Source organism: Ixodes scapularis, unplaced genomic scaffold (assembly GCF_016920785.2).
Source record: "Ixodes scapularis isolate PalLabHiFi unplaced genomic scaffold, ASM1692078v2 PGA_scaffold0__279_contigs__length_252992795, whole genome shotgun sequence".
Classification (NCBI taxonomy): Eukaryota; Metazoa; Arthropoda; class Arachnida; order Ixodida; family Ixodidae; genus Ixodes; species Ixodes scapularis.
In genome coordinates, this window is record NW_024609835.1 from 136,595,590 (window position 1) to 136,615,568 (window position 19,979).

Sequence of the window (19,979 nt, forward strand, 5' to 3'; positions counted from 1 at the left end):
GCCAAGGTTAGAGGGCTGATAAAGACTGTCGAGGCAGACCGCTGGAGGGCAGACATGCATGAACATTCAAGTATGCACCTCTACGCGTCTTACAAGACCGACATCGCTCCTATCCACTGGTGTGGAAATACGTTGGAAAGTCGGCTCCTCGCCAAGGCCCGCGGTGGTGCCTTGCGTACCCGTCTGTACAGAAGAAGATATGACACCAACGTAACGGACGTGCTGTGCAGTGCATGTGGTGATGCGGTCGAAACTTTACAACATTTGCTTCTCGAGTGTCCAGCACTGGAACCTGCAGCAGGCGTCGGTACTCGCATTGAGCAAGCTCTTGGATTTAGAGAAGAAACCAATTTTGTGGCGTGCGCGAAGCGGAGGCTCGAGGCTTGGTGGGCGATTCACCTGTAACGCTCGCCGAGAAGGCATTGCTGGAGACGCTGCTGCGAGACTCGTGCCAACAGATCGACTACTCCGACAAGAAGCGGGAGGCTCTGCTTGGGGTGAACGAGCAAATGGCAGGCAAGATAACTTCAATGCACACCACCATTCATGGTTTAGAAGATGCTTCCCGACGTAGCGCCATTGCTGCTTCCGAGGCAAACAAGGTAACGGAGAAAGGGAAGGCGTTGGTAGAGGAGATGGGGGCATACCTGCTGGAGGAAGAGGAGAAACACAGGCAGGCCCCAGAGAAAATGTGGTAGGAGTTTGAGGAGAAGCTACGCTTGTCAAACGAAGCACTTCTTGTTAAGCAGGAGCGTGCGACGAAGGTGATAGAGAACGAAGCGGCGCTGACACTATACAAGCGTCTGCTGCCCTCTATGAAGGAGGAGGTGCTACAGCGCAAGGCTGAGGCGCAGGAACGCGTGGACATGCTACAGAAAGCCATTGAGGAGTCCAAAGATGACCTGGAGCAGTGCAAAGCAAGGCAACGTTCGGACAGCTGCACCAAACTCAAGGCGCAGCTGGACGATGCCGTAAAGGATCTCACCATTCATCTGGAGATGTCAAACAACCAGAAGTGCGATTTCGAGAGAAAGCAAAGAAGCTGAAGCAAGAGCACAGGACAACATCGAGGAGTGCAAGATGCAGGACAAGAGAGGATTGGCTACGGTGAAGGAGTTGAAGAGGCAGTTCCAGACGGAAAGAAGACGGGCAGACAAGCTTCAGGAGAGACTTCAGGAAGTTCTCAACGGCGCGAGTCTCGGGAGATCTGACGAGCTGTTTCAGCCCATTAACTACGAGGAGCGCCAGTGCGGTGACTCCAGCAGCAACAATACTCTAATTTCTTCTCTTTTTTTTTCGGGGGGGGGGGGGGGGGGGGGGGGCGTGTCTGTTTTGCAGACGCTCTTTGCAAAGAGCAAGCGCCGCATAAGTACATACATACATACATACATATCTCAAATTTGCCAATTTTCGCCACAAATTTCTAAATATGCTGCAAAATGTGGATCTGAATATTATTTAACAAAACTTTTAGGAAACATTCGCCGGCTATCTATTGTTTACAATCGCGGTGCTGGTGAGGTAGGCTCTTACACAATAGGCGCCGTGGATTCGGCTGACGTGCTCCGTTTCCGCGGATGCATCGCAGTAAAAAGGCAGAGAGCTTTCGAAGGAAAGAAGGTGCAAAAGAGTCCAATTTTCTTTTAAAAGTTCTATAGCGAATAATTTTTTTGGCTCCCTATTTTTGTGTTTTTGTGTTTCTTTTCACACCTTTTAAGACGTGCGGTGGATGAAATTGGATTTTAAAATCATTTCATGGTCTTTTTAAAAACCGGTCTGGTCTCTCTCGGTCTTATTCGGTCGCAAGAGTGTGAACGGGCCTTAAACGGAGGTTGCCACCAGTACCTTGGCGCGCACTGGCCTGCGAAAGTGAAATATATGGATCGCGTCCGTCGTCCACGTCGCATGCGTCGCAAATAAGAGAAGCTTGCTTGTCTGTTAAGGAGTTCACGGATGAGAGAATGCAGTTAATGTAGTACCATCACGGGTGCGACCATCTTCAGGAAGTCGAAGGAATTTACAGTTGTACTTTAAATGCTTAAACAGGGCCAGAGGAGACGCACGCAATTGCTCCTTTGAGTATTTTTCTTCTAAACCCCTGATTTTATCGAGCCCGTGTAAATAAGAAATTCGTCGCAAGTGAATTATAGTTTATAACAGAGCTCGAGTGAATCCACTGAACTGGCTTCTTTGTTTCCAGAGAGGGGGCTTTGTATAATATTTTATTGGAACACTGAAAACCATGAAGAGGGTACTCTCCTTTACCTAATGATGACATTATTTTTTTTTCATTAAGCTTGCCGCATTATTAAAACACTATTTTTCTTATAGTCTACGCACGTAAATGTCATTCTACCCATAGTAGCGGTTAGAAACGTAAATCTGGAAATATAGTCCTAAAAAAGTTTCGATGTGGCCGAGCTAATCAAGCTCAGAGGCATGTTTCGTCGAGCAGATATTTAGCAGTACACTAAAGCTGTTTGATATTTTTGTCCTGCTTTGAACTTTCTGTCATAGGAAGAAAACAAAGCCCATGACAGAAGCGATAAGAATATATTTTTATAGTCCTCTATTTTATACGTGGTTATAAACATGGCACATAGGGCTAGCCTTATCTTCCATACAAGCACTAACATTCCAAACCCACAGGAAATATATAAATCAAAAGAGAAAAAAACTATGGCTTCCTTCTTTATGAGCCTGTCGTTGAACCATTTCGCATGGAATGGCGTATCTGAACTGTGTGAATACGTTAAAACGCCAAAAAAAAAGCTGACATAACCTCGCAAAAAAAATCGGTTTCCAAAAAAAAAAAAAAAAAACGTGCGAACGCCTGGAATAGCTTTTTTTTTTTTTTTAACTGTGTGCATATAAAAACATATTTTACTTTTTTAAATACTTATTATGGTATCGGCGATATAGAATCAAACGAACAAAAGAAATGTGCTTACATTGTTTAATAAGTTTTTTTCCAGTTTTCCTTTATTCGTTGTAATTAGTGGAGACCGCGAATTTTACTTCAGGTAATTTTTTTTTTCGTTAAATTCATAACACCTTTTTTTTTAGCTGTTTTTGGTGACTTTGATTCAAAGTGCTGGCGAAAGAATCCCCAGGTAGCGGATTAGGATCCCGGCCGCGGGGCCCGCAATCTGACGGGGGCTTATTGCATAGAAGGCGCCGTGTAACTGAGATTTCCGTTGAACCTGAAAAAGTCCGCAGGTGGTCGGCATTTATCCTTAGTCTTCCGCTGGCTGTTTATTTTAACGATTCTGAGATTGTCAGCAAGACACCATTTCCCGCTACTCAACTCCTGTCCAACTGACGGACCGCCGTGCTGGTTACTTCGTCAGAATTCCTAGCAGACCGTGCATCAGGTGCTGTACTCATTAGGCTTGCCACATAGCCGGCTTTTGAAAATCCACGGAGAGCGGTAACGGCATTCCCGTGCCCTGCACTTATCTCTCGCTATGGTGAAAAAAAAAAGAAATACGCAGAGTTGATTGTTGTTTTACTGTACACAAAGGCCCACTCACGCACATAAACACACAGCTGGAATGGGGGCGACAGCAGCCACTATTTCTCGCGACACGAAATTCCCGTGCGAAAAGCGTCCACTAACTGTTCGGAGGGCGAAATAAAAACGGGAAGAGATAATGTGAGAGCAAAGAAAATGCATCGTTGTACCATGCGTATCTTGAAGCCAACTGCTATCGCGCCGCATGCTATCTGCTGCTGCTGTGCAACTACTGGATAGATGAGCAGAGTATGTGTGAGTCACCCATAGTTACTTCAGTTAATGCAACATCCCGTTAGAGTAATAGTACACTCTAACAAATGCCTGCGCGTCTACTTACCCGCAAAACACTCGAAGAGCCAATCTCTGGGATCTACGAAGTCAGCTCAGCGAATGATGAGGCGGAACATCCGTTTAGACTTAAAAATGAAGTCTGAGCTGTGGCACTACGCAATGCAAAGCTTCATGCTCGCATTGCGTAATGTCACAGCGCAGACTTAATTCTGAGGTCTAAACAGATGTTCCGCCTCATCATTCACTGAGCCGATTTCGTTAATCGCAGAGAGTGGCTCTTCGAATGTTTTGCTGGTAAGTAGACGCGCAGGTGTTACTTAGAGTGTAGTCGTTGTCTCCGTTTGAGGCGTCACAGGTAAGAGCAAGTTCGTATCTAGGTTGGCATCTTGAGAAAGACGGGATTTCACTTTCAGCAACGAAGTCTGATTGATATATATCATTAACTGTATAGGAAAGATGTAAGGGCGGTTGTTAATGAGAAACTTGAATAATATTACGAGGTATAAGTGGATAACACAAATAGCAATTAATCTTGTTTTCATTCTAATAAACCTGAGAACCAGAAAATATATCGCGTGTGCATTATGCGTGTTTTATATGGTTTGTTATGCTCGACTAAGGGAGCTCTAAGTGTATCCGGGTGCTTTGCAGAGATACACACTCACGTGGTCTTCAGATTCATTAGAAATATTAAGACAAGTTTAAATTTATTCAGGGATGAAGTGTGTGAGAAGCATGTGTAGGCTGCAACGCACCCACAGACCCATTCTTCTCATCAAAATAAAAGAGAATGCTCTGAAGCCGCCATCACAGGCAGACACGTCGTTCGCTTGTCTCGTTCTATGTCCTCACTTTAAATAACGTGGCAGGGCCTCGCGGCCCCCCACATATTTGGTGACCCGGTCGAGGACCATGGACAACGGCGAACCCGAAGGAGTAGCAGCCGGATCCCCGGCTTCCATCTCGTCGGTTGCAGTCCGACTTCCCCCGTACTATGACAGAAACCCGAGGGTCTGGTTCCTGCAGGCTGAGTCCCAGTTTCCTCTCGGCTGTGTACGAGCCAGGAGAGCAAGTATCATCATGTCGTCTCGGCGCTGTCGCTGGCAGCAGCCAACGAAGTATACGACATCCTTGCGCAACCCTCGGCCACAGCTTCCTACGACCAGCTGAAGGCGGCTCTCCTGCAGAGAACCGAGGCATCAGATCGCTCCCGCCTTCAAGAACTACTTTCGGCGGAAGAACTCGGCGATCGACGTCCGTCCCAGCTGCTAAGGCGGATGACTCAGCTCCTTGGAGATCGCGCCAACACGATCGGCGACGCTCTGCTGCGGGAGCTATTTATTCAGCGCCTGCCAACCAACGTACAGCTGGTGTTGGCCGCCGCTACGGCTCTCGACCCCACAGGCCTCGCAGCCCTGGCGGACGCCGTTATTGAAGTTGCCGCCCCATCCGTCGCCAGCGTTACATCGGCGACAGAAGACGGTAGCGAAGCTATGCCTGTCCTGCCAGGCACTCCATCGTTCGACGGCAACCTCGAACAGCTTTGCCAGCGGTTGGAACGGAGCGTTACCGCAGCAACTCACCGGCGAGATCATCCACGCACTCAACAACAACGTGGACGTTCAACATCTCGTCGGAGAAATGCTGACCATACTCGCTCGGCAAGTTCAGCGGACGTCTGCGTATACCATCGCCGCTTTGGTTCCGACGCCCGGCACTGCCTTCGGCCTTGCTCCTTCAAAACCTGCCAGGAAGTCGCCTATTCTACATCGCCGACAAGACCACGGGAACCCGTTATCTCGTCGATACCGGGGCTGAGGTAAGCGCTGTTCCTGCAAAACGCGCGGATCGATCACAAACGCCCATCTACTACCTTCGGGCTGTGAACAACTCGTCAATCCCCGTCTACAAGGAACGGTCGATCACCATAAATCTTGGCCTCAGACGAGTCTACCGATGGGTGTTCCTGGTCGCAGACGTAGGCAACGCGATCATCGGCGCTGACTTCCTACATCACCACAGCCTCCCCGTAGACGTTAAGGAGAGACGTCTGCTCGACTCCACAACGCGACTCTCTGTGCAAGGCGTCTCAACAACTGACACCGCAAGATTCGCGTCAGTCTGCTCCAACATCGACGGGCCATTCCAACCTCCCCTCCAGGATTTTCCAAGCCTCACGCGAGCCCCTGACTGGACAAGACCGGTTTTGCACGATGTTCACCATCACATCGAAACAACGGGCGCACCGGTTCATTCCCGACCCCGTCGTCTGGCTCCAGAAAAACTCCGTATCGCTCGCGAAGAATTCGAGCATATGCTCGAGCTTGGAATCATCCGACCCTCGTCAAGCAGCTGGGCGTCTCCGCTGCATATGGTGTCTAAGAAGAACGGAGACTGGAGACCATGTGGCGACTATCGCGCACTGAATAAGAACACAGTGCCCGACAGATACCCTCTTCCCAACATCCAGGACTTTACTGTCAACCTTCAAGGCACTACCAGCTTTTCGAAGGTTGACCTTACCCGCGCGTACCACCAGATACCAGTCGCTGACGAAGATATCCCGAAGACAGCCATAACTACACCGTTTGGCTTGTTTGATTTCCTACGTATGCCTTTTGGCCTCAGTAATGCGGCTCAAACCTTCCAGCGGTTCATCGACACTGTCACGCGCGGGCTTCCCTTCGTATTCGCCTACGTTGACGACTTGTTGGTCGCTAGCTCAACACCGGAGGAGCACACCAACCACCTCCGTCTTTTGTTTCAAAGGCTCTCAGATCACGGCATCATTATCAACGCCGCAAAAAGTGAATTTGGAAGAACAGAACTTGAATTCCTTGGACACCGACTGGACCGCCACGGCATTAGACCTTTGCCGTCGAAAGTTCAAGTGATCAGAGACTTCCCAAGACCTACCTCGATCACCAAGCTCCGCCAGTTCCTCGGCCTGGTAAACTTTTACCGGCGGTTCATTCCGAACTGCGCGAGACTGGTCCAGCCCCTTGACTCCCTCCTGACCAAGTCTCCGCGTCCCTTATCTAACGTACCATGGAGTGAAGACGCAGAGCAAGCTTTCTGCGCAGTGAAGAATGTACTTGCCGATGCCGTGCTTTTGCGACATCCAGAGCACTCCGCCCAAACCTCGATTATGACCGATGCCTCAGCCACTGCTGTCGGTGCCGTCTTGCAACAACACGTCGATGGCGAGTGGCAACCCGTGGCTTTCTTCTCCAAGAAGTTAAAGGCCGCTCAGACCCGCTACAGTGTTTTTGGGAGGGAGCTGCTAGCTGCGTACTTTTCAGTCCGGCACTTTCAACATTGTATCGAAGGTCGCTCCTTTGTCATCTGGACGGACCACAAGCCACTGACGTACGCCATCCGAAATTCCGGTTCCACCTACACGCCTCGAGAGATTCGGCAACTTTCGTTCTTGTCTGAGTTCACGACCGACATTCGGCACGTCAAAGGTACATCCAACATCCCCGCTGATGTACTGAGCCGAATTGACGCCGTGCCGTCATCTTCTCCACAAGTCGACATCAGGTTGCTGGCTCAATATCAGGCATCCGACCAGGAGCTGCAGCGGCTACGCACAACGAGCACAGCTTTACAATTGCAGGACGTCCAATTTCCTGGAGACATCACCATCGTCTGCGACACATCCACAGGAACGCATCACCCATTCGTTCCGGTTGCTCTACGAAGGCAGCTTTTTGATGCCATTCATTCGTTGTCGCACCCCGGCGTGAAGGCGACGCAGAGGCTAGTGGCCATTCGGTATGTGTGGCCACGGCTCAAGTCCGACGTGCGAAACTGGGCACGGACCTGTTTGGCATGTCAACGCGCCAAGATACACCGCCATCCAGTCCCTCCACACACGAGCTTCCTGCAGCCCGATTCCCGTTTCGACAAGGTTCACCTTGACCTTGTCGGACCCCTTCCGACATCCCAAGGGCAACGATACATCCTGACGTATATCGACCGCTTCACAAGGTGGCCGGAGGCTACATCGTTGCCTGATATGACTGCAGCCACCGTCGCCGAGGCTTTCGTGTTCTCTTGGGTGGCGCGCTTCGGATGCCCTTCTGAAATCGTCACCGATAGGGGGCGACAATTCGAGTCCAGCTTGTTCACCGAGTTGTCCCGAATCCTAGGCATGACAAGATCCCGGACAACGGCATACCATCCGCAGTCTAACGGCTTGGTGGAACGTTTCCACCGACACGTCAAGTCCGCGCTCATGGCCCACGCGAACTCCAGGGAGTGGGTACAACAGCTTCCACTCGTCTTACTCGGATTTCGAACGGCGTTAAAGCAGGACCTCGGCTGTGCAACATCTGAACTCGTCTATGGGACGACCCTCCGATTACCATCAGACTTTTTTGAGGTCGACCCGTCTCCAAACACGAGGCCAGAAGACTACGCCACAAAGCTGAAGGAGGCTTTTGCAGACCTACGACCAGTTCCCGCACGCGCGGTGTCTGGGAAGACTCCTTACGTCTCTCAAGACTTGTACAGTGCAACGCATGTGTTCGTGCGCCAAACCGCCACGCACCCGTGAACCTCATCACATGTGAGACGCGCGAAGAAAGTCCGAAGTCTCGCAGGAAGTCTGCTCAAGTCCACTGGACAAACTCATCACCACAGCTAGCACCCTAATTGTGTGTTGTCGTTTTTCTTTTTGTTTTATTTAATCGCTCGTTGGGGCTCCTCGCTAAGGGGGGCATATCTGTAGGCTGCAATTCACCCACAGACCCATTCTTCTCATCAAAATAAAAGAGAATGCTCTGAAGCCGCCATCACAGGCAGACACGTCGTTCGCTTGTCTCGTTCTATGTCCTCACTTTAAATAACGTGGCAGGGCCTCGCGGCCCCCCACACATGCTTTAATTAGAAGTTTCCGTCGGTTTGGCTTGTTCTGAGGATGCGTAGCGCCTTCAGATCTAAGTGGACTCATATTGCGAAGGAAGGAAGTGTTATTATATCTACGGGCTTCTTTGTGAAGCCAAGACGTCATGAGCCCACAGTGTTATCCGGTGTTGCTTTATGATCCGTTGCGTAACGTCGCTGTTGATTCCCAAAAAGGATCCCTCCAAGGTCCTGGTTAATACCTACTAAATGTAAAACCTTTTTGTTGTATCTTGAAAATGTAAAAGTCCCAAACACAACGTTAAAAACACCCATATAAAAACAGTTTCATATAGCGAAATGAAAACACTAGCCAAAGTGATTATATTCACCAGTCAATTTGATGGAGCCCTCATGAACGATATTCCGCTTTAAACTCGACCTCTTGCCTCTTCACCCCTTGAGGTACATTGCCACCTATAACACTCTTCTCCCGCCTCATCCTAGTTTAGCCGATATATTTATTGAAACTTCATTGTTACATCATTGACAGCAGTAAACATACCAGGTGTTTTGGCAAAGACTTTCAAAAACTAAAACAAAAAATTGGGACTACAAAAAAGAAAAAAAAAATTGGCAAAGGGGGTGGAGAGGGAAACAAGTTGCCGGCCACGGCCAATATCAGAGATCACAAAAAAGACTAGTTGGCTTAATAGTTAACTAAAATTTACTAGTTATCTTTTTAATCGCAAATTTGTAGCTACAGACCAAACGCCTCATATCCAATTTTCAAACGAAGAAAAAGATTTTCTCCTGAGCCCAGCATTGTGAGAAAGTGACCAGTTTTTTTTTTATAAAAACAAAAACGGAAACGCAGCCAGATTTTCTTCGCTCCTCGGGCACTATGCTCCGGTTTTCCGAAAAAAAAAAAAAAAAAAATTGAGATTTTTTCGTTGCAGTGCTTAGTAAAATTATTTTCTCCGTTTAAAAACGAATGTAAGGTCGTTTTGTTCGTAGCTACACAAACTTATCATTAGTAGTGGCTACCAAACAGCGTTAATTACAAGTTAATCAGCAAAGGTTTGTCCATTAGTTAGATAATTAGGGTTTTGCAATCTCTGACGTCCACCGTTGCAGGCAGTTTGTATCTTTTTTCTCTCAACTTACATATTATTTTAGAAATTTATAAAAGTCTACGCTGAAACATCCGCTTTAAAGGATTTCTGCAAGGGACTTGTCAGCTGTGTCGTCTGTTTCGTCCTCTTGTGTGTTTCTTTCGTTTTAATTCGACTTGTCAGGTTGATGCCACGCGGCCGAAGTTCAATATACGTTTTTTTTACGGTGGAAATGGATCTGGAAAGCTTGCTTCACGCGCAAACGAAATTAAGAATGTCTCTTATCTCTCGATCTTATCGATCCAAGGACCTATGACCGCCATCAAATGATGGAGCAGCCAGAAGAGCGTGAGAGAGGCAGCCCCACCTCTCGGAGCTGTCGTTCCGTCCAAAAGCCGCCAAAGGGTTTTTCTGTTCGGAAACCTCGCCGCAGCTTCGTAAACACAAACGTAAGGGTTTCCGGGCAGACGAATCAGCTACGGGAAGATCTCGGATCTGTCAGTGTCGTATACTAACTTTTTATGACCGTTCCGTGAAACGTCCGGTTAACTCAACTTGGACCCCCTGTCTGGCGTTACTTTTATAGAGGCATTTAATCCTCGACTTTTTTTCTAGAAAAAGGAATGTTGTATGAATCGGCAGTGGGAGATGAAGAAAATATAATCATTTTTTTTAGCCCGGCTTTGTTTTCGTTTGGTGGAACTCTTAGTACGAGAACGAGTAAGAAATAGAGAGAGAGAGAGAGAGAGAGAGAAATTATAGCTGAGGAGAGTTTGATCAAGTCCGACATTTATTCACGTTCCGCGGTATGAAACATATTTTATTGATATGCAAGGAAGCATCAACTAGAAACTCGTGGATTTTCTCCTTTGTGTGCGTTAGTGAAACGAGACGCTTGCTCTGTGCTGTTTTTTTTATACTTACAATTACAAGTTTGAAACTTCATTTTTATGCCAAGGCGAAAAAACAAAGAAGAAGCGGACTTGTGACGTGACTTAAGCGCGGATAAAGGGGGAAAAAAAAAGTGCAACCACCGAACAGAAATCTTTATCGAGTCCTGATGGTTTTCGATATTGCCGACGAGGCACATCCGGAAAAACTTGAAACCGCGCCGTTGGTCCGAAACACCGGATATTGCGTTCCACGCCGTGCCTCTTCTCTCGAGCGACTCATCGCAGCAGCGACCGACGAGAGGAAGCTCGCACAGGGTGCTGCTCTTAGCCATCCACGCCGCAAACGCTAAGATGAGGCCCCACCTTATACTTTCAGACCACTTCGAAAGAGCAAACAGACCCTTCTTCCGTACACGTGAGCACTGCTACCGCGTTCGACAAAGAAGTCTTTGGCACGTCCTCGTCATTGGAGTGACCGAAAGAAGAAATTAGTGAACTCGGAATATTGCGATTGACTCAAGGGCAGCATCAAACCGTAACCCCTTTGAGTGCAAAGCGCGGCCACGAGTGCTCCTGCGGTAAGCGAGTGTTGGACGTAAAACGCCGCGGACACCCCCCCCCCCCCCCTTTTCTTTTTTTTCTTGGCACTGCTGGGGTTGCTCGTAGAATAAACTATGGACAGCAAGCAAAAGCCCTCAGGCCTGAGCCAGTCTTCTTTCGAATAGTGTGCGACGACAAAGCCAGCGGCGCAAACACGACATTGGCGCTTTCTTCGCAATTTTCACACACGGGAGATTGGTAAATACCAAGTTTTTCCACCTAAGTTTGTGTTTCAGATGAGCGCATTTCATTACAAAATTAGCTTGCTAGTTTCTGTTTATTTGTGAGAAAAAAAAAAGTCTAAAAAAGTTTTTTTTTTTTTTTTTAAAGGGGGGGGGGGGTGGTTAAATATATTGCATCGTCATACAATATCGCTTGACGTATCAGCCAGGAACACTTTCCGAGAACAAGCTCCCAGAATTTCAGAAACTGTACTTGCTGAATGACAAAGCAGGCATAAGCAGTGCTTGACTTAACGCTGTCAAGTAAAAAAATGAAAAGGAAAGCGTAAAACTCCTTGTTAATTAAACAGAGAGTTGATTCCTCAATTTCAAACTAAACACTTCGTTATGCATCACTCGTAGAGATTGCAAATTTAGCCACAACTCAGCTAATTTCCAATGATATATCTATACAGATATGCTGGATCGCTAAAATGACAACCTATCACAAAAAAAACGCAATCCACAACTTTTTAAATTGTTGTTTTTTACAAACTGTCGTTTTGTCTTGCTTGGAGGTTACCTTCCCTATGCATATAGTTATGCACACTTCGACATACCGTTCGAGTGATATGTTTGATGTTTTGTTTGGTTTGGTTGTTTTTACCACTCGAGCTCATCCACAGAGAGAAGCGAGGCAATATAAAATATCAATAACCCACATACATATAGTTTATACAAGAATTAATCACAGTTCGGCTAGCTTGCTGCTTGAAATAATCGTTGCCAGTTATCTTAAGTTTTATATGAAATTACAGAAAACTCATTTCCGTCCCCCACAAATGGTAAAACTGTTCCTGACGGAGCACAACGACATCGCATCTAGCTTCCTGACAAGGTTTCTGAAGCTCGAAAAGTGCCATTTTCAGATCATGGCTATCGCCATTACGCTTGCTCTGGGGTCTGCGCTAGGCAACAAAACGGAGGCGCTCACAAGAGAATGGGGGATTGAAGCATAAACACGCTGAGTGTAGTTTATTTAAACTTCGTTTCACCTTAAATCTAAACGCAGCCGACGCTACCAGCTGGTGGGGCCAATCAGACCAGTGTACCAATCATAAACAAAAAGGGCCTGGTGACTTGCACTTTTGGCGCTGCCTAATTAACTCATTAGCTCGTAGCGTCAGCTGCGTCTGGACTTCATTTCATTTAATTTTATTTCATTTATTTACTCTAGGGGCATAAAGCATTAAGGAGGGGGAGTGGGGGAACAATGAGCCGCTAGTGAAAAACTCACGTGGGAAAATTTATAAAAATCATGATTAACAAAATTAAGTAAAGATACTAATCAACGCCGTTTTGAACTTACCACTGTCAACAATTGAAAGAATGGGGGCCGGAGGCCCCCATTTTTTCAATTCAGCAATGGTTACTATTCTTCGATTCAGCTAAGCTGAATCGAAGTATAGTAGCCATAATTTACTGAGATATTTCATGGCTCCCCCTCCCAAAGACTACGTATCTGTCCAACACAATTCTGCAGTTTTCTTGGGTGTTATTCCTCGCGTATTGTGGCCCTCTCTGTATTTATTTACGTGTATACGTAACCTTCGTAAGCAATGATTGCATATCTGTTCATCGCATTGAATCTCCTTTCTTTGTTTTGTCGCAGTGCCCGGCCGGGCTCCCCGCATCACCGAGCACCCGGGCGACGTGGTGGTGCGCAAGCACGAGCCGGTGACGCTGCGGTGCCGGGCGGACGCAGAGCCCCCGGCTCGCCTGTCCTGGTTCCACGAGGGCCGCCCCGTGCGCAACTCGGCCACCCGCATGGTGCTGCCGGAGGGACAGCTCTTCTTCCTGCACGTCCAGCACAGCCGCAGGGACCAGGACACGGGCCTCTACTGGTGCACGGCAACCAACGCCCTCGGGGAGGCGCGCTCTCGCAACGCATCTGTCGAACTCGCAGGTAGGCTGTCCACTACGCACGCAACATTGAACGTAGCTTCTCTGCTGCTTACCGTTTTCGTCTAAAAGAGGCCATCCTGTGAACCGCGGAGGAGAGATATGACTTTAGCGGTCAAAGACCGACGACCAGTTCCCGCTTTCCACTTTTCTCCCGCTTCCTCCTCTCCCCCCTTTGACCCTGTCCACCGTTGCCTGTTTCCTCCTCCCTCATGGTGAGGAGGATCTTCTGCCTTGCAGAATCTCGAGTCTGGTCGTCGGCTTTTAAGCACGGAGAAAAAGCCTCCGCAGAGCCTGACAACAAAGTCGTTGACTACGCCCATGTGTCACCAAAGGGAAACCGGTACGGGAAGTATACATGCAGTACCGGCTTCGTATTTTTGCACCGGGAAACGTTTGCGACTAATAAGTGACTTATCTCGTGACATTACCTCACCATGCTGGCGGCAAAGGTACCACTATATGAGAGCCTAAAGAGAAAAATAACGTGAATTATAAATAAACGTCAAGAAACAAAAAAATGTTTCGATCACGTGAGATCGTTATTTGGGCGCGATAGCACGTGAGCTCTCACGTCGCTCATCGTGTGATCGTCATGTCATCTCATTAAACGGGGATCACACTCTGCATACGGCATACGAAAGACAGTCTGCAAACATGACTCACCGCAATATTCGTGGTTTGAATGCCGCGTGCCAAGTTTCTTCTTGAACTCCATGCCATGCAGCATTCGAAGCACGGATCTCGCGGTGACTCGCGTTCGAATCTGTATGCTGACTGTCTTTTCTATGATGCATAAGCACTGTGGACCCCGGCTTCCAAAGGTTTAACGGATTATGTTTCTCCGAGTACTTTTGACGCTTTCATTTCAATGCTAGCCTGCTTGTTTCTTCCTTTTTTTTGTTATTTTTTTTTGTTTTGTTGGAGCTGGAGTTCCCCCCCCCCCCCCCCATACGCAGTCACGTATTCAAACCGCACACGAAACTGAATGTTACGCTAGGGCCGTGAAAAATGCACTTACGAGTTCAGAACAACTTGTTCTATCTTTACATTTTACGCTATTTTTGTAAACTAACCGCAAAACCGCCTGTCTTTGCCGTCTTTTTGCAGATTACAAAAAAATATGTTATGTTACAGTTTCAGTACTTTAATTCAAAGGAAAAGTCGTTACCTGTTGGAAAGGAAAGCGTACATTTCTCCATGTGTCTTTTTTCATTGGTGTTAATATAATTTTTTTACCATCACCGTTATTTCACAAACCCGACAATCGGTATTTAGGCAGATAAGGTTATTTGTATGGTTAGCCACAAATGTGGCGAGGTACTTAACTTGCTTTTGAGTTTGTCGTTCACATATTTCGGTAAGCGTGGTTCCGTAGAGCAATAGCGTTTTATGCGGACGTGTCCGTGACAAACGAACTTGTCTAGGAAAGTGTGTTGATCGCAATAGGGTTTGTAGGTACACCTTCCGTGAACCCGCTATTATACAGCACCGTAAATCTAACAAAAAATAAATGTTGCCGCAAACACAGAGAGAACAAAACAAAAGCCTCAATACTGTGCGCGGTGCGAGCCACTTGAAAATCTACAAATCTATTTCGGGCCGGTCACGGTCCACGAGCATTTTATATGGTCGCTCTCTTCAGTCTTTAGAGCTGCTGATGATAAACTGAGGCGTGTTCTTTTGCTCGCATCATTCTGTTTACACGAAGAAATATTATTTTTAAAAATAATTTGCCATTTGTGAAACTCAGCATGAACGATAATGCAATTAATATAAAGGTGAAAGCGAGCGGGACAAGAATGACGAAAATTATCCCTGGAGAAGGGGAACAAGGGTAACAAAGGACAAACTAATCTCCAAACACAACTAGGTGACTGGTGTGCGACCGAACAAATCCGCCTGGTCCTGGTATCGAACCAGGGACCTCTCCTTTTCCAGTGGAGCGCTCTACCAACTGGTGTAACCAGGAGTTAGACGTCAGCAGAGCAAAGGGGTTTTTATCAGCTGCCACCAGTCTGACAGCAACAAGGGTGAACCGCTTACATTTCCAAGCTTTAATGATAACGCAATTAATGCAAAGATGCAAGCGAGCTGCAAAAGAAGTGACGAAAATAATCCCCAGAGAAGGGGAACAAAGAATAAACACAAATCTCCAAACACAGCTAGGTGACTGATGCCCGACCGAAAAAAATCTGTCTGCATGGTCCTGGTATCGAACCAGTGACCTCTCCATTTCCAGTGGAGCGCTCTAACAACTGAGCTAACCGGGGGTTAGACGTCGGTAGAGCAAACATGTTTGATCAGCTGCCACGAGTTGCTAACAAGGGTGAACGGCCTGCATTTCAAAGTTATAATCATTATTCAATTAATGCAAAGGTGCAAGCGGGCAGGAGAAGGATGTGTTTGCCCTTTGTCCCCCTTGTTCCTTTCTCCCGAGATTATTTTCATAATTTGTCAGCATGAACAATGTCAAAGGGTTTCAGCCCGAATGATTTATTTCCTTATTGTTCACTTGATCACTAGCATAAATGCTTTTATTGCTAGATTTGTTTTGCCGTTTAGATATGGCATTTTTAATCTACTGCCATCGACAAAACGTTATTGACCGAATTGACTGCACCGTATCCGCCCCTCATCAGAACTAACGGTATTTCCTGCGTTTGAACTTTTTTGTATGATAGGCCCCTTCTGATGCGTTTTAACGTTACAACTGGGTCTAATAGAAAACATTTTTGCGAGGTAGTCGTTTCAAGAGTTGTAGGTATTCCATACACAATGTCACGAGTTATATACGGCACTGCGGATGACATTAGAGCGAGCGCGCGGACTTAAAACGTACAGTCTCCGGCGATATGAAAGACCCACTGGGAGGCGTGGCCGAGGCAGTGGCTGGCGGGGGCGCTACAAGCGCTCCGGGCAATTCCATTCTGCTTCGAGGGGAGGACGCTCACTCGGGGCTCAGCACAAACTGATAAGCGCGCGCTTTAGCTGAGCCCCGAGTGAGCGTCCTCCCCTCGAGGCGGAACGGAACTGCCCGGAGCGCTCGCAGCGCCCCCGCCAGCCACCGCCTTGGCCACGCGCTCCCAGTGGGTCTTTCATATCGCCGGAGACTGTACATTCGTTGAACGAGCGCTTGTGAAATCAAAGCTACTACATTATTTAAATTCTCTTAACAGCGCTGATACGGCTTCTGGGGTGAAATGTTTATATTATCGTGTAATCTAGCATTGCCATGTTATTATAGTATGGCGCTCTACGAAGAGAGACACGACCTAATTTTACTCTAAGGACTGCCCGGGACGCTGCTCTGCTAGAATCTAACCTTCTCGCTTAACCGTTTGTTTTGTCGTTGGTGTTGGTTTTCTTTCCTTTCGTTCTCAAAAGTGGAACTTACTTAATTGTTTGAAGGTTACCATCTTTTGTGTAGCCGCAACGCTGGCTTCTATGTACAAAGAGCTTTTCTGCGGAAAACACGGCTTTACAGGATATGCTCAAGCTATCAATAACTCTCCTACACTTTCCAACGAATTAATATTTATCAACAACTTTTTTTACAGTACGCACAGTCAACGCAAATCGGCGAACTTTGTTGTATTCTTTTTACCACACTCGACTGTCAAATAGGAACATTCGAAGTGCATTGTAAGCTATGTAAGCGGACTCTTTTTGTATAAGAGTTCCAAGTTCTTTTGATGACGTCACACACATTTCTTCTAAGAATTCAAACAGATGAACGTGTGCTGATCATCCCGATTAAAAAGAACGGGGGCGGGGATCGAGCTCACCGTAGGCCGAGGATTTCAAGGGTCTGCGGTGCGCACTGTCACTCCACTCACTAAGCTAAAGTGCAAAAAAAAAAAAAAAACATTAGATTTTTTTTCTTTTAGTTTAGCTAAATTACATTAGATTTTTGTATTACAGTTTTATCTAAAACGCAGTAAGAAGGAGGTTGAACGTCTCGTAAGAAAAAATTGAAATAATCGACAAATAGTTTGACGGCATCAGAAGCTGTGACACACAACTGAAGATCACTTGTTGCTGCTCGAGTTTACCACTATCATTATTACGAAGCCTCAATATCGGAAACGATTAAAATCGCTAACTAAAAGCAAATGGATGAATGAATAAAAACGTCTATTGGGTTTATGATCTTTCGTTCTCCAAGGATGGTGGGCTTAAGCGATTCAATACGATGCCAACCACGCACCCCTTCACTTTAGCTGTCCTTTTTTTTCTTTTTTTTTTCTTTTTTTTTTACGGCTACTTGCCGGCGACGGCACACCGATGACACTGTTTGGATAACGGAGTCGTTCGGGGTGGAACCATCCTGGCTCCACTCGAGCGCCGAATAACCACGAACCTCACCATAAACATTAATGCAGGCCCCGATAGCGCACGATGGGCATAAAGATGAAAACGTGTCCTAAATCTGGCACTGTGCATTATGCACCTCCCTGTCGTTTTTACGACGAGGCAGCGACGGGAACGGTCAGTGGCTGCAGTTTGGCTCCGCATATCGCCATGTTGTTGTAAGAGGCCGCAGTCTGTATAAACTCTCGTTTCCTCCCCGTGTTTACCGTAATCCTCGCGTTCGCTATCTTTGTGGCCGAGTCGTGCTTCTTCGAGTTCGAGAAATCGTGTCACTAGGAAGACTCCAGAAAGCACCGTCTCGATAAAATTGCCAAAAGGATGGAGGTAGACCGTTTTATTCTTTTTTTTTATTTTTTTTATTTTTTTAAATGTCTATATTTTTTTTATTGGTGAAGGAAAAAAAAAGGGGGGGGGTGCGTTTATGGTGCACGAACGAATGTAAACACAGACGTACACAGCAGCTTTCGCTCCTCGCTGCAGTCTTTTATTTTATCTCTATTCCCTGGAAAAAATAGCTAAAGATTTGGGTGCACAAAAAATATTTTTCTCGGAGTACGCAGTACGAAGGATTTGTTGTGGTACGAGACTCTTTCAAATGGGTGGTGGCATCTGCTGGGCTACGTGAGAGAGAACGAGCTAGATTCAGGAAATGGTCGAACAAGTAGCTTCCGTAGCACAGGAAAAAGAAAAGCTGCATGTCCTTAAAACGTTGCGTTGTGCATTTCCTAGATTTCAAATTTTTATGTCGCCTTATCTAGTTTTCGTCGAGCACCCTAAATATTCCTCCATGTTTATCAGCAGGGCTCAAAAATGTGGCAATCGCATCCACAACTTCCTTGGACATCAACGTCCCGGCGCATGTATTAAAATGAGATTTTCAACTGAACAACAAACATCGCAATGTTCCACGGGAATATTTTAGAAGACAGAAAAGACAAAATAAAATATCAATAAGCAGTTATTAAACTTGTCGACACGTATAGATTTTATTCAACGGTTCTAAAAAAAAACATTTTCTTAATTGACTCCTACAGGCCATATTTACAAAATTATCAATTTCTGCTTTTCTTGACAATGGAATGTAGTGGTTCCGAGAACTGTAATTTTTTTTTTTTTTTTGTATCATAAAACGCAAATTAATAAGAATTTTGACATTTCCTCGAAAACTTTTATTCCACGTGATATTCCAGAAGGCTGGCCATGGTTTCCTTGTGGTTCACTTTTCGCCATTAAACTTGGTAAAATTAAAAACAAATTCATGCCTAAAACAAAATAAAACTAGTCGCTACGATTTTTAAGATTTATTATATAAATGGGTCGAAGGGAAAAAAAGAACAAACCCTGTCTTAAATACACTGAAGCAAGCCGTGCTTGTTTGTGGTTTTGTTAATGACAAACAATTTAAGTGATAGAAAATTATATGAAAACCTAACTCTACGAACCATTGCGCTAACGATTATCCCCAAGCATCCTTTCCCAGTCCTACGCCATAAATGCTACCGAACTGGTGTTAGGGAGACGCTGAAGGGGTCACGGGGTGCCGCTAGATGGCGCGTTCAGTTCTCTCTTTTCCGAATTCCATGGCTTTTCCCGGCGTGAAATATGGGGCCAATCAGCGAGCAGCTGCGATGAACGTTAACTTATTCTTGCCTGGAGAACGCCGCCTGCAGGAGCTCTGAGAGAGACTATAGCCTCCACTAGTAAGGGAGAGGCCCATCGACGCTTTTCTCGGCCCTCTTGCTTATATTTTCTGTTCCTTATTTATTTATTCTTTTCGGTTTGCCTCGTTCGTTTTGCATTCTTCACCCGTCACGTACATATTATTTTATTTGGTTCTTTATTATTTGCGTTTCTTCTGTATTTTTCCTTATTATTCGCGTGTCGGCTCAGTCGGGCACTATGCGTGGCCAAATTGGAATCCCGCCTTGTTTCACGCCCTCGTGTGGAAGCGACGAGAAGCGAAAAATGGCCGCAATTCAAGGTGCTACCGAGCGCACGCACTACCTTTTTCGTGCCTCCCCCCAGCCCGACGGCATGGTTCACCCATAGAGTTATCATAATGTACTCTAGAGGTTCAACTGGCGCTACTGTCTATGTGACTTCCGTGACGCAAATTGAAGCACAGCAACCAGTCTATTTTTGCATTCCTATAAGAAAACGCGCGTGCATTTTTCTCTTCGCTGAAAACTAACGTGAAACACTTTTGTTATCTGGGTCG

The 19,979-nt window shown here is 46.5% G+C and overlaps 1 protein-coding gene across 2 annotated transcripts in view; it reads left to right on the forward strand.

Moving 5' to 3' along the window:
* LOC8035728 (roundabout homolog 1) overlaps positions 1–19,979 on the forward strand; it is a 219,573-nt gene that overhangs the window by 116,913 nt on the left and 82,681 nt on the right. For both annotated transcript variants that reach the window (XM_029995107.3, XM_029995108.3), the window contains exon 2: positions 13,098–13,391. In XM_029995107.3, the coding sequence (XP_029850967.2) occupies positions 13,098–13,391 (294 nt within the window). The remainder of the gene's footprint in view (positions 1–13,097; positions 13,392–19,979) is intronic.